The sequence below is a fragment of the Heteronotia binoei genome, chromosome 2 (assembly GCF_032191835.1).
Source record: "Heteronotia binoei isolate CCM8104 ecotype False Entrance Well chromosome 2, APGP_CSIRO_Hbin_v1, whole genome shotgun sequence".
Lineage (NCBI taxonomy): Eukaryota > Metazoa > Chordata > Lepidosauria > Squamata > Gekkonidae > Heteronotia > Heteronotia binoei.
In genome coordinates, this window is record NC_083224.1 from 98,037,094 (window position 1) to 98,051,427 (window position 14,334).

Here is a 14,334-nt window from a genome sequence, read left to right on the forward strand (position 1 = left end):
CTGTTTCTTCAGAAGCACAGTCATTTTACTGTCATTGTTACTGCTTTGGGGGGGATGTGACTGCTGCCTTGCTTCAGAAAAAGAATAAAATAGCATTGTGATGTTATTGTCACTGACCAGGAAACAGAGAATAAAGGTAAAGGTAATCCCCTGTGTAAGCACCAGTCATTTCCGACTCTGGATGACATTGCTTTCATGTTTTCATAGCAGACTTTTTACAGGGTGGTTTGTCATTGCCTTCCCCAGTCATTTACACTTTACACCCAGCAAGCTGGGTACTCAATTCACCGATCTTGGAAGGATGGAAGGCTGAGTCAACCATGAGCCGGCTACCTGAACCCAGCTTCCGCAGGGATCGAACTCAGGTTGGGAGCAGAGCTTGGACTGCAGCTTACCACTCTGTGCCACGGGGCATACCCATATGGAATAAACTCAGCTGGGCACTCCAGGTACAGGAGTAGCTGCCTATCAAGTAGTCCAAGTTGAACATGGATACTGTTGGTTTCAAATGCCCAAAGTCCACTCGGCCAACTGCTGTGCCTCTCAGATCACAAGTCCTATCACCCCTACTGACAGATTGGTTCTGCTGATTCCAGACAACCATATACAGTGATGACTTGGAAGCCTGGCCATTAACTGGCTTCTTCATGTCTGTTGACTTCATGACTGAACAGAGCTGCCGTGACGGAGCATAGAGGGGTTCTGAACAGCCTGTCTTTCCTTATTTTTACATCATTTAGTAAGTAATAGATTCATTCTAGATTCCCCTCACTTTTCTCTAATGATAGAGGGACAGATCCCGGAATCATAGTTCACCTAGGTCACAAAAAATCTTCGGACAAGCACTAAGTTTCACCAAGCACTCAAAATGGAGCATTAGAAAGGAGAACTAAAACTTTGGTGTCTGCAGAAACCCTGCCAGTCAATGTATTTTTACATTTTTTGTACATTAATTTAACCTGAAATGAAAGTGCCATTGGCAGATCTACAAAAAATCTACAATTTTTATTGACACCTATAGACTTTTAAGCATGGGAAGAACCTAAGGACCAATACTGCACTTTCTAATTTCAGGATACAGAAACTCGTTTTCCTTTCATCCCCTCCTTTACTTTTGAAAGCAGGGTATATCAGAGGAAGAAAATTACTTTACCATTTAAACATTAACAGGTTCACAAACTAGTCCATATACAAAAATATTTTAAGCTATGCTACTGATTTTTGTTAAGAAAAACAAACATGTTAAAAGGCTATGGTGTCAGTTTTGTGTGGAGATGATTAACAGAAAGGCCAGCATTGGAAAACATTCCACAAGCACTGACAGTCCCGGAATGCACAGGCAACCCTCTGCCAGGTTTCTAAGCTTTGAAAAAAACATTTATAGCAATATATAAGTGGGACAAAGATTCAGGAGGAGGAATTTTCCTGTTATGTAATCTTGACACCTGTGATAGACTTATGGTGAAAGAATGTATTTTTATTTTAGATGTACATTAGTAGACAAAATAAGAACTTACATTTCTGCCTAATGCATCACTTTATTATGCAGGAATAATAATCTGGGAATAGAGCAGAGAAGTGCTACAAGCGTGAAGTTTGTGGCTTAGCAGCTGGGGGAGTTGCTGAAAACTTCTGAGTTCGTGTGAAGGGCTGAAGGTGAAAGTGATTGAAGGTGATTGTTGCTGATTGATTAGGAGTGGCTGTGTTCCCCACCCTCTTTGCATTATTAAGCTGCGCCTTGCCAGAGAGCTAAAGGGCTCTTGGACTGTGGCTCTTACCCTGGGGGCTGCGTAAGGACCAGAAACCCAGATTCCTTGTTCCCAATAAGGTAAATAGACTCTCCAGGCAGGGAGCCACATAAAAAAACAGGGTTTAAAAGGGGACTGTATATTTTTTAAAAGCTATCATGAAGTTAGAATGCCAGCAGGGGGATGGGGGCTTTCCAGTGTTTTGCACTGAGTGTCACATGTATGACTATCTGCCCAAAGGACAGAAGTCTTGGGTGTGTGCTCGATGCAAGGAGCTCCTGGTCCTCAGGGAACGAATTCGTACCCTTGAGGCTGAGGTGACTGCCCTGGAGAAGCAGTCAGTTAGGCACTCGGAGAAGACTCTCGGGGACGTGTTAGATGAGCCCTGCTCTGAACGTGGCAGCCCCGTTGCTGCCAGGGAGCATGAGGGTTGAAAGGGAATAGGGCACCGGGCTGAGGATAAGGCGAATGCGCCCTCAGAAGGGACCTCTTCTTCAGTTGGTGAGCGGGAATCCTTTTGCGCCAAGGAACCATCCCTGGGCAGGGAAAGTGGAGGGGTCTTGGTAGTTGGTGATTCGATCCTTAGGCAAGTAGACAGCTGCATGGCAAAACTGTGAACTGACCGTATGGTGACTTGCCTGCCTGGTGCAAAGGTAGCGGACATTACGTGTGTTGTAGATAGGCTGATAGACAGTGCTGGGGAGGAACCAGTGGTCGTGGTGCATGTTGGCACCAACGATGTGGGGAAATGCAGTCGTGAGGTCCTGGAGGAAACATTTAGGCTGCTAGGCGGGAGACTTAAGGCCAGGACCTCCAAGGTAGCCTTCTCAGAAGTGCTACCTGTTCCACGTGCAGGGCTGGAGAGACAGGCACAAATTAGAAGTCTCAATGTGTGGATGAGACGATGGTGTAAGGAGGAAGGGTTTAAGTTTGTTAGGCACTGGGATGCTTTCTGGAACAAGTGGGAGCTGTACAAAAAAGACAGTCTCCTCTTGTCCCTGGATGGAGCCAGACTGCTGGCGCCTAAAAATCAAAAAGGTGGCAGAGCAGTTTTTAAACTAAATCTTGGGGGAAAGCCGACAGAAGATGAAATGTCTCTGGTTTGGGAGGACTTGTCTCAAAGAGATGAAGGATTAGCTGTTACTTTTCTACCGGGTAATGGATCAAAGTTGTCCACTGAGATGGTGACAAGCAGAATGGACTGCCTGCCAGAGTCTTGAGGCGGCAGGAGGAAGGTGGAGGGCCTAGCTTGCCTGGGAAATTATAGCTGTTTACATAAATGCTAGAAGTCTTCAAAGTAAAACTGGTGAATTGGAATGTTTAGTGTTGGGAGAAAACAGACATTGTGGGAATTTCAGAAACTTGGTGGAATGAGGAGAATCAGTGGGACACGGTGATTCCTGGATATAAATTATATTGGAAGGATAGGGAGGGAAGGGTTGGAGGTGGGGTGGCTCTGTATGTCAGAGAGGATATACGATCCAGTAAGACTGAGGTCAGAGAATTAGATTCCCTTCTAGAAATGCTTTGGGTTGAAATAGAGGGCCCAAAAGGAAATTTAACTATGGGAGTTTGTTAGCACCCACCAAATCAAAAGATAAAGGACAACTATAATATGATGGAAGGCTTAAAGATAGTGGCTAGATGTAAAAACTGTGTTGTCATAGGTGATTTTAACTATCCGCAGATTGATTGGGTCAATATGTGTTCTGGTCGAGAGAAAGAAATTGAGTTTCTTGATGCTCTCAATGACTGTGCTATGGAGCAGATGGTCTCGGAACCTACCTGGGGTGGGGCGATCCTGGATTTGGTCCTAAGTAATGCCCAAGACTTGGTGAGAGATGTAAAAGTGATCGCACCGCTTGGGAGCAGTGACCATAACATTATTGATTTCACCATTTGTATAAACAGAGAATTGCTCCAAAAGACCAGCACGTTTAATTTTAAAAGGGGTAAATTCTCTGAGATGAGGAGGCATGTGAAGAGGAAACTGAAAGGAAAGGTAAATACAGTCAAAACCCTTGGGGAAGCTTGGAGGCTATTTAAAACTACAATCCTAGAAGCTCAGATAAAATATATACCACAAGTTAGGAAAGGTACAAACAGGTATAAGAGAAGGCGTGCATGGTTAACAAACAAAGTAATGGAAGCTGTAAAAGGTAAGAAGGACTCCTTTAAGCGGTGGAAAGCTAGTCCAAGTGAGATTAATAAAAGGGAACACAGGCAGTGGCAAATCAAATGCAAGACTGTGATCAGGCAGGCAAAAAGGAACTATGAGGAGCATATTGCAAAAAACATAAAGACCAACAATAAAAATTTCTTCAAGTATATTAGAAGCAGGAAACCAGCCAGGGAGGCAGTGGGGCCTTGGATGACCAAGGGGTCAAAGGATTACTGAAGGAGGATAGGGAAATGGCTGAGAAGCTGAATGCATTTTTTGCCTGTCTTCACTGTGGAAGATGAGAAGTGGAGTCAGATTGAGGTGACAAGAGAGGAGGTCCTACAACTGATAGACGAATTAAAAACTGATAAGTCACCAGGTCCGAATGGCATACATCCAAGAGTTCTGAAAGAACTCAAAATTGAACTTGTGGATCTTCTGACAAAAATATGTAAACTTTCATTGAAATCTGCCTCCGTTCCTGAGGACTGGAAGGTAGCAAATGTCACCCCCATCTTTAAAAAGGGTTCCAGAGGAGATCCGGGAAACTACAGGCAAGTCAGTCTGACTTCAATACCAGGAAAGTTGGTAGAAACCATTATCAAGGACAGAATGAGTAGGCACATTGATGAACACGAGTTATTGAGGAAGACTCAGCATGGGTTCTGTAAGGGAAGATCTTGCCTCACTAACCTGTTACATTTCTTTGAGGGGGTGAACAAACATGTGGACAAAGGAGACCCAATAGATGTTGTTTACCTTGACTTCCAGAAAGCTTTTGATAAAGTTCCTCATCAAAGGCTCCTTAGTAAGCTCAAGAGTCATGGAGTAAAAGGACAGGTCCTCTTGTGGATCAAAAACTGGCTAATTAATAGGAAGCAGAGTGTGAGTATAAATGGGCAGTCTTCACAGTGGAGGACATAAGCAATGGGGTGCCTCAGGGCTCAGTACTGGGTCCCATGCTCTTTAACTTGTTCATAAATGATTTGGAGTTGAGAGTAAGCAGTGAAGTGGCCAAGTCTGCAGGTGACACTAAATTGTTCAGGGTGGTGAGAACCAGAGAGGATTGTGAGGAACTCCAAAGGGATCTGTTGAGGCTGGGTGAGTGGGCATCAATGTGGCAGATGAGGTTCAATGTGGCCAAGTGCAAAGTAATGCACATTGGGGCCAAGAATCCCAGCTACAAATACAAGTTGATGGGGTGTGAACTGGCAGAGACTGACCAAGAGAGAGATCTTGGGGTCGTGGTAGATAACTCACTGAACATGTCAAGACAGTGCGCGTTTGCAATAAAAAAGGCCAACGCCATGCTGGGAATTATTAGGAAGGGAACTGAAAACAAATCAGCCTGTATCATAATGCCCCTGTATAAATTGATGGTGCAGTCTCATTTAGAATACTGTGTGCAATTCTGGTCACCGCACCTCAAAAAGGATATTATAACATTGGAAAAGGGCAACTAGAATGATTAAAGGTTTGGAACACTTTCCCTATGAAGAAAGGTTAAAACGCTTGGGGCTCTTTACCTTGGAGAAATGTCAGCTGCGGGGTGACATGATAAAGATTTACAAGATTATGCAGGGGATGGAGAAGGTAGAGAAAGAAGTACTTTTTTCCCTTTCTCACAATACAAGAACTCATGGGCATTCAATGAAATTGCTGAGCAATCGGGTTAGAATGGATAAAAGGAGGTACTTCTTCACCCAAAGGGTGATTAACATGTGGAATTCACTGCCACAGGAGGTGGTGGTGGCTACAAGCATAGCCAGCTTCAAGAGGGGGTTGGATGAAAATATGGAGCAGAGGTCCATCGGTGGCTATTAGCTATTATATAAAATTTTTGGCCACTGTGTGACACAGAGTGTTGGACTGGATGGGCCATTGGCCTGATCCAACATGGCTTCTCTTATGTTCTTATGAATATATTATGCCTGTATAAGATGTATCTGTTCAATGGACTCATTTCCCTGTTTTACATGATTTCTGGCTACAGTCTTGATCATCTTCTTCTGTCATGTCCTCTTACAACATCAGCTGCTTCATTCTTTATTTTGCTTTATTCCTGTTTCACCCTTACCTTTAGCTGTTTTAATTTCTGTGTTAATTCAATCTTCCCCTTCCCCCCTCCCCCATAGAAGGAGCAATATTATTTCACGTAGATTGGGAAAGTCACAAGTGTTGTCCACATCAAAACACTTGCATAGAACACAAAAAAAAGGAAAGGCACAGATTTTGCTGAAAGTGAACTATGAACCCTTTCAGAGCAGGCTACACTGGAAAGCCAAAGATATTCCAAGCAATAATCCTTTTAAACCACTGTGCAGTTCAGGTCCATGGAAATATGAACTTGGTCCCAGTACACCTGGGAATTAAACTGAGTACAGAATTTACATCACACATATGATTGACCAGACCAGGAAAATGGGACTGTGAGAACAATTAAGAACTTTACTCAGACAATATTACAAATTCTATACATAGCTAAAATATGGTTAAGGACTAGCATTTTTTCCCTTTTTGACCAAAAGGAAGCAACACATTATACAGTAGCCACAACTGACATTTATATTAATATACAAGCCTAAGCCAGACATCTGGCTTTAAGAGGAGTCAGTTCACTACAGTTTCAGAAGGGCTGAAACAAAGAAAGGCAGCTAAAGCAGTATATCCACATGTTAAAATGTGGATCATGACCAGAGTTTCTTAAACTGTTATGCAGTAAACCTGAAACTCCATAGACTTCATTAACAGTAAGCTTTGTGAACAAAGTACTCTCCCCATGATACTCTGGTTTGCCAGTTAGACACAGAGGAATGGCTGAGTGACTTGTGCCATCCTCATGCTAAAGACAGACTTAATTTTGTTTACTGCATTTATACCGCTCTCTTCTTCCCAATGGGGACCCACAGTGGTTTACATCATTTTCCTTTCTTCCCTTTTATCTTTGTGTGTATTTCTAAAAAGTGTTGTGGTCTGAGTACTGCTTATTTTCCCAAATTATCTAGCTAAATAAGAGTGACCTGTTGATTAAATATCCCAGAAATCCCTGAATTAGGATTACTTTCCCTCTGAACTTTCAACTGTGATTGAAAACTTGGCAAGAGCCACACTTCAAAAGAATTCTGCCTGATCAGTCAGATACTAAAAAGTACCTAAGAAAGTAATTCTATCAGTTAAAAGGGCAGGTTGCAACATTAGCTTATAGCCAAGTTCCCCAGCAAGTCCAATCTTCCACTAACTTATGTTTTGTCTATAACATGGGGTCAGTAGACAATTTTTGTTGACACTAGGATCTGTGAGACTTGGGCACAATCCCTACCCTATCACGGATATCTGCTGGGTGACCTTGGAACAATCACATACACCCAGCCTAACCCACCTCACAGGGTTGATGTAAGGATAAGATGGAGGTGAGAAGAATGATGCAAGCTGCTTTGGTTTCCCACTGGCAGGAAAGGTAAGATATAAGTGAGGCAAAATGTAACCACCACCCAAAAATTCGGATATTACTGAACAGACTGCTGGGGAAAGATGACTTGAAAACCCATGAAACAGTGATAAGATGTTATTCTGCAAAGTCTCTGTTTACTAATACTATCTGCATCTGGCATGTACAGGAAAGTAGATATGCATTGTTGTTCCTGCCTACTGATGACTAATTTCTGTCTCATTTTATAAATAAAATAAACAGTACTGTCTTTAAAAGTTTTACAATCAAAATAAGATGTAGGAGATCCAACTGTGGATCCCTTCCTTCTTTCCCCCCCAAAAGCAGCTCCACATGGCTACTAATCTGAGGAACACCTCTCAATCCTCAGTAACATTTTTTTAGTGCAAAGGAAAAGAAAAACTGCTCCTGTGAACTCAATGCGCTCTAAACTCTAGGATCAACCCATAAATTCACTAACACATACATATTAAAATGTATGAATTATTTAACTGATAAAATAAAATGAGATGGAACACAGTTTAAATGCAAATTGACTTGTCAAACCAAGTGTTTCATCTCATTGTGCATTTAATTTCCTAGGGAGCTATTATAGGTAAATGGAATGAATGCTTAAAGTATTTTAAACTCCCTATAACTCAACAGACCTAAACAAAGCGCAGACAAAAGTTTTATGTGGCAAGCAAGAGGAGACACACATTGTATCCTCTAATTACTATATGAAAATTGGAAAAGGGGAGAATCATTAAAATTCCTCACTCACCTTGAACACTTCAGAGAAGAAACCAGATCCGATTTTCTCACAGGAGAAGTCATCAAGTCGTGTAAGTCTTGAGAAGGCACTTATCAAGGCCCTGTATGAAGAAGTCCAAACTCTGCCCATCTGGGAAACAGTCCCATCACCTCCACCACCTCCATCAAAGTCTTCAACCCGCTCCAAGCGTGGAGGGAATCCTGCTATCGAATTTCGTTTACTGCGATCCATGTTGCAAACAATATGGTCCTTTAGAGAGGAGTGGATCTCTCACATCTTAGGTGCTCAGTTTGTTTTTCTTCTCTCTGGCTGAATACTAAAAAAATGAACAAAGGATACATAGCTGAACTATTTTCCTTCCACACAGAGAGAGATCTTGGGGTCATGGTAAAGAATTCACTGAAAATGTTGAGACAGTGTGCGACTGCAATAAAAAAGGCCAATGTTATGCTGGGAATTACTAGGAAGGGAATTGAAATCAAATCAGCCAGTATCATAATGCCCCTGTATAAATCGATGGTGCAGCCTCATTTGGAGTACTCTGTACAATTCTGGTCACTGCACCACAAAAAAGATATTATAGCTTTGGAAGAAGTTCAGAAAAGGGCAACTTGAATGATTAAAGGGTTAGAACGCTTTCCTTACGAAGAAAGGTTAAAATGGGCTCTTTAGCCTGGAGAAACATTGACTGAGGGGTGACATGATAGAGGCTTACAAGATTATGCATAGGATAGAGAAGGTAGAGAAAGAAATACTTCTCTCCCTTTCTCACAATACGAGAACTCATGGGCACTCAATGAAATTGCTGAGCAGTCAGGTTAAAATGGATAAAAGGAAGTACTTCTTCACCCAAAGGGTGATTAACACATGGAATTCACTGCTACAAGACATGGTAGCGGCTACAAGCATAACAAGTTTCAAGAGGAGATTGGATAAACATATAAAGAAGAGGTACATCAGTGGCTATTAGCCACAGCATACTGTCGGAACTCTGTGGCTATTAGTCACACTGCATTGTTGGAACTCTGTCTGGGGCAAGTGATGCTCCGTATTCTTGGTGCTTGGGAGGGGCAACAGGGTGAAGGCTTCTGGTGTCCTGGCTCTACTGATGTTCATCCTGATGGCACCTGGGGTTTTTTTGCCACTGCATGACACAGAGTGTTGGACTGGATGGGCCATTAGTCTGATCCAACATGGTTACTCTTATGTTATGTTATTAAACTGTTAGAATGCCTGGCTTTAAATATAATGCGGTACGTGGAGAAAATACATAATCCCCAAATACAGATGAAGCTGTCTTACTATGAATCAGACTGTTGGTCAATTAAAGTTAGTTCTGTCTAAACCAGACTGTCACTGGCTTTCTGGCATAGGTCTTTCACAACACCTATCACCTGAATCTTTTAACCAGAGACACATGGGATTGAACTTGGGACCTTCTGTGCTCCAGGCAGATATGCTACTGCCCCATTCAAGCTGGTGATGAAAGGCAGGGAATCTTCAGAACAATATGCCAAGAAGCATGAGGACACAGAGGACTGCATCAAGAAAATGAAATCAGACAAAGACATCTCTTTTCTGATTTGCATTAACTTCTGCCCCATTCAAGTTCATCCAGGCCTGTAGAACTAGTTTTACTCACGCAGTGACCACAAAGCCATGCTTCACAAAACTTGAGTTTTTTCCTTTTGGGTCACAAACAAATAATTCACATATTGGGTCAGTAACACTGGTGCACTAACATGAATGGCATGTCTTCTTTGCAGTTTTTCTTTTTTTAAAAAAATACCTACAATGGTATAGAATATTAACACTCTATCAAAGGCAGCAGGAATAAAGAAATTGGGAGGCGAGGGTGGAATATAGACCTTTATATTTGGCAATGAAGGCTATCAGTTATTTTGGCAAGGGCAGTTTCAGCAAAGCACAGAGGGAGGCACAGAGATTGCAAAAGGTTAAGAAAGAAATCAAGAGTTAGTTGAGAACAAACTGCATGTTATAGGAGTTTGAAGCAATGGATAAAAGAAACATGGACTATGTTTGAGGGACAAGAAAGATATGTAGCATAAAATAATTTAAGCTGTGTCTGGAAACAGCACTGTATCTGTGGGAACTCTGTCATCTCCTGCACTAAGCCAGTAAACACAACCAAATACTGTACTTGCTCTCTGGCAGCCTTAGGTAAGGCATAGTTAGATATGGTTTGGTGAGGAAACTAGAAAAAACCGCGACATAGAGACTACTGAACATGAAGCAACGTAAGAAAAATAGGTTTGCAGAAATTTGTGTCCATTTGTGTGTACTGTCCTGCTAGATACAACTATCATGTAGCAAACAATTAATTAGTCCTCAGTACTAAAAAAAGGTTTAGGTTAGAATTGTATTATTTCACTAGCAACGCTGTGACTTAAGTTAAAATAGCAGCTTTTGTTTGGTTCATATTCAGCACTGAAAAGAGAAAGGGAAAATTCATGCAGGAGGATGAAAAGAAAGGATCATGTGTACCCGTGGGGTTCCCCATCTCACTACAGAAATCTATATTGTGTCATAGAAAAGGATTTTTAAAGGGATCAACAGATAACACAAATCTAAGGATTTTATTGTCTGGCTTATTAGACAATCCATTTATTCAGTTAAATCTACTACAGCTAATTTACCTCCAGTTATACAATGCTGAAGCACCCATAGGGACTCACAGAGTAAGGCCTATCAATCTAGCTTCCAAACTAGATTATGTAAATGGGAAGCAGCAATGCTCACAGGTGAAGAATCCATCCCCCATCACTGCCCCTGCTTCTGGCTCATCTCCCCCCCACCCCCATCACTGCTGTTGCCATCTGGCTCCCTCATTGTCAGCTGGGGGGCAGCGAGAACACCTGCACTCTCTGCATCCAATTCCCTTGTTATGGCTCAGTGGGGGTCTGTGAGATTCTCAGGGGGAATCCCATGCCCCACACAGTTGCCAAGTCTGGTGCGGCTCTAGGCTCCACAACCTAGTATTGAGCCTGGTGGCTGACATCCTCTGCCATAGTGGCCAGGCCTGAAGCAGCTCCATTCTCTTATGGTAAGTGTTGTTTGTCCATGTGCAGACAAGAAAATGTATTTGGGGGGATTTAACTCCCCTATATATTATGGTGTGTTTTTTTAATTTCAGGTTTTTCTGCTAAATTCTTGAAGAGGAAATTGAATTTATATCCTGCCCTTCACTACCTGAAGGAGTCTCAAAGTGGCTTACAATCTTCTTTCCCTTCCCCTCCCCACAACAGATACTCTGTGAATAGGTAGGGCTGAGAGAGTTTTACCAAAACTGGTCTAAGAGAGTTATGACTCCCAAGGTCACTCCAGCAGCTACATGCGAAGGAGTGGGAAATCAAACCTCGTTCTCCTAGATTAGAAATCCATGCACTTAACCACTACACCAAACTGGGTCTCTCTGGTGACAGCAGCAGAGGATGTCAGTCACCAGGCTCAATACTAGGTTGTGGGGGTTAGAGCTGCACCAGACTTGGCAAGGGGGACATGGGGTTCCCCCTGTCTATGTGGGCCAAATCTATGGATTTATTTAACTGCAGATGGGGAGCCACACGTTGCTGTTAGTATATATTCTTACAGATATATACATATACGATGTTAGAAATACACACTTCAAAATGGAAACAGTTCTAATTAACATACTATCATTTTGGCCAATCACTATGATGATAACATGCTTAATGAAGTTCAGTCACATTTAATTGACTCTCTTGTCAGTCAAAAGAGGCAGGTCAAAACTGCTCTTTAAAAATTCTGTCATATTTATCCTAAAGATTAAAAATGCATTAGGTATAAGCAACATCCCTATAATTCTTGAATATTCTAACAAACTTATATTTTTGATCTCTTTTCTGATGGTTTTTATTAAGAGTAGAAATAGACTACCTACAGACAAGCTGCCAGACAAAGCAACAACCTCAAAACATACTGAATATATATTTTTAAAGTGCATCCTTTTCCAATGTGGCTCCTATTGCCGTCTACCTTTCAAAGTGTTTCATTCAATTACATATATAAAAATTCTGTTGTCTCATGTATTTTAAACTTCTAATTTCAGAGCATGCTAGTGGTCTGCATCACAATCCAGTTAAGGGCACTACTGACACAGAAGAGGATTTCCACACATGAAGATAAAGAAGAGGACTTCCAGGCATGCTATCTCCAACTGGATGGTGAACGGCAAGCACAAAGCAGTTCAGTATATGGAGCTTCTCTCTGTGATCCAACAGCTGAAATGGCATATGGGAAGCACATGTTTTGCAAAAAAAAAAAAAAAACCCTAAAATTTTGCCAATCAGCTATTTCAGAGAGGAAGCTAGAGTCACACACACACACTGTTTCAGGCCAAAATAAATAGTATCATTTCACCTATTTAGAAAATGCTTCATATTCACAGCCCTACTGTGCTCTCCTTTGGATCGCTTAGAAATGTGTTATTTGCTTCAGGTAGTGACTGACTTGCTCCTTACTGAGAAGAGCTGTTAAAGAAACTAGTATAAGTTGGCTTCATTTCATTAAAGTTCACAGAAGCAATCACTTACTTTTGAATCTCTACAGAAAAGCAGCAGCATTAAGATGCATTTTACCCATTTCTCTTCTGCTATACAATAATCTAGGATTCTCTACTTAATCTTATGCAATCTTTTCAAGTATTCATGAAATTAGGTCAACTCTTGGACCAAACTATACGTTATTTTGAAGCCTCAAGGCTCCAAACTAGCTCAGGACTGTTTTTGTAATGTAACATAACACCAACAAGTTTGAACGTGTACATGATTGTGCATAAAAGGTAATCTTGAAGAATGAGGGGCGGGGTTGGAAGGGGGGGAGGGAGAATGTTCCTTATATTGCCTTCATCTACACAATCGTAGCCATTACTGAAAACATGGCGATCAGTTAACACCTTGGAAAGTAACATTTGGTAAATGCATATTCTTTATAGGACTTTCAAAACCAATATGATTCCAAAGCCTTTACAATGACATTTGCCAAGCATCCATCATAAAAACATTTATGCAAAGAGTTTGTGTCTTAGTTCTCACTTGTGATGTCAAAGGCATGATCCAATAACTTCCTACAACAACTGCATATTCATTGCAACAGAGCTGGCCACACAATTAGAAGCTAGTTTCAGATCTTTTCAAATATACTGAAACCAAATGCTATAGAAATCTGTACAACTGGCTCAACCTAAGCACATGGCAGACATATGGAGCTGCCAAGATATTTTCAATACTCAACCTAAGCAGCTGGTAAAATATGTATATTATATACAATATATATAAAGATTTATTGCAGAAACTATGGGATATTGGAAAACATCACTATACATATTATACTTTCAAAGCCAAGCAAATGCAATAAATCCATAACATTGACATCTGAGAAATCTGTTAGTTTTTAAAACACATGTAATTAATTATACCATGGCAGGATATAATATCCGTAGTTGAAAATTTCCTAGCACAATTTCATTTTACAACTTCTAGTGCACATTATCCAATTAACTCAAAAGATGAATTCAGAGCTTTGAAGCTCTCTTGCAGGATTTGCCTTGGCAAATCATGTACAGATTTCTTCTACCTACATCTGTAAAACAAGACTAATTTCTGTCCACAAATTTCCACAACACTGTAAATACAAATAATCAGACTTGACCTCATGTTGAGTTCTGGTATTTTCCACCATACAGATGCTTCAAATTAATCAATTAGTGTTGGTTCTAGCTAGTACTATCATACTTTATATTTCTCATAATCACAGCCAACCATCTCCAGCAGATGATCTGCTTTACCTCTTGCTATTCTGGTTCAAGTAGAGTCTGCCAGTTGGTTAGATTATGTAGTAGTTTGGTGGAATTAATTCACATTATAAAAAGGCTGTGTTGAAATAAACAAGTCATTTAATGTCTTGCATTAGCAAAGGAAAGTCTAAACCCAGCAAACTGACTAGGTATTAACTTTCCACATGGAGCCAGGATGTCTCACATTTGTGCCTCACACACCAGACAGACTGGTATTTTTAACTCAGAATCTATTGAGGTGTGCAAAAAAATAAATAAAAAATAAAAAATGCAATGATTCATCCTTTCAGTGTTCCTGTCAATAACACTTAGGTTTCAATTACTATAGTCATGTTCAAAGGACATACTTACAATTGCCTGTCCTGTCCCTAACTTAGCTCTAATTCT

At 41.0% G+C, this 14,334-nt stretch overlaps 1 protein-coding gene across 1 annotated transcript in view; it reads right to left on the reverse strand.

Annotated features, from left to right (window-relative positions):
- The window catches only part of TESK2 (testis associated actin remodelling kinase 2), a 148,606-nt gene that overhangs the window by 123,070 nt on the left and 11,202 nt on the right, over positions 1–14,334 (reverse strand). Inside the window, exon 2 of the mRNA XM_060231721.1 lies at positions 8,121–8,427. Within this exon, the coding sequence (XP_060087704.1) occupies positions 8,121–8,342 (222 nt within the window). The 5' untranslated portion in view covers positions 8,343–8,427. The remainder of the gene's footprint in view (positions 1–8,120; positions 8,428–14,334) is intronic.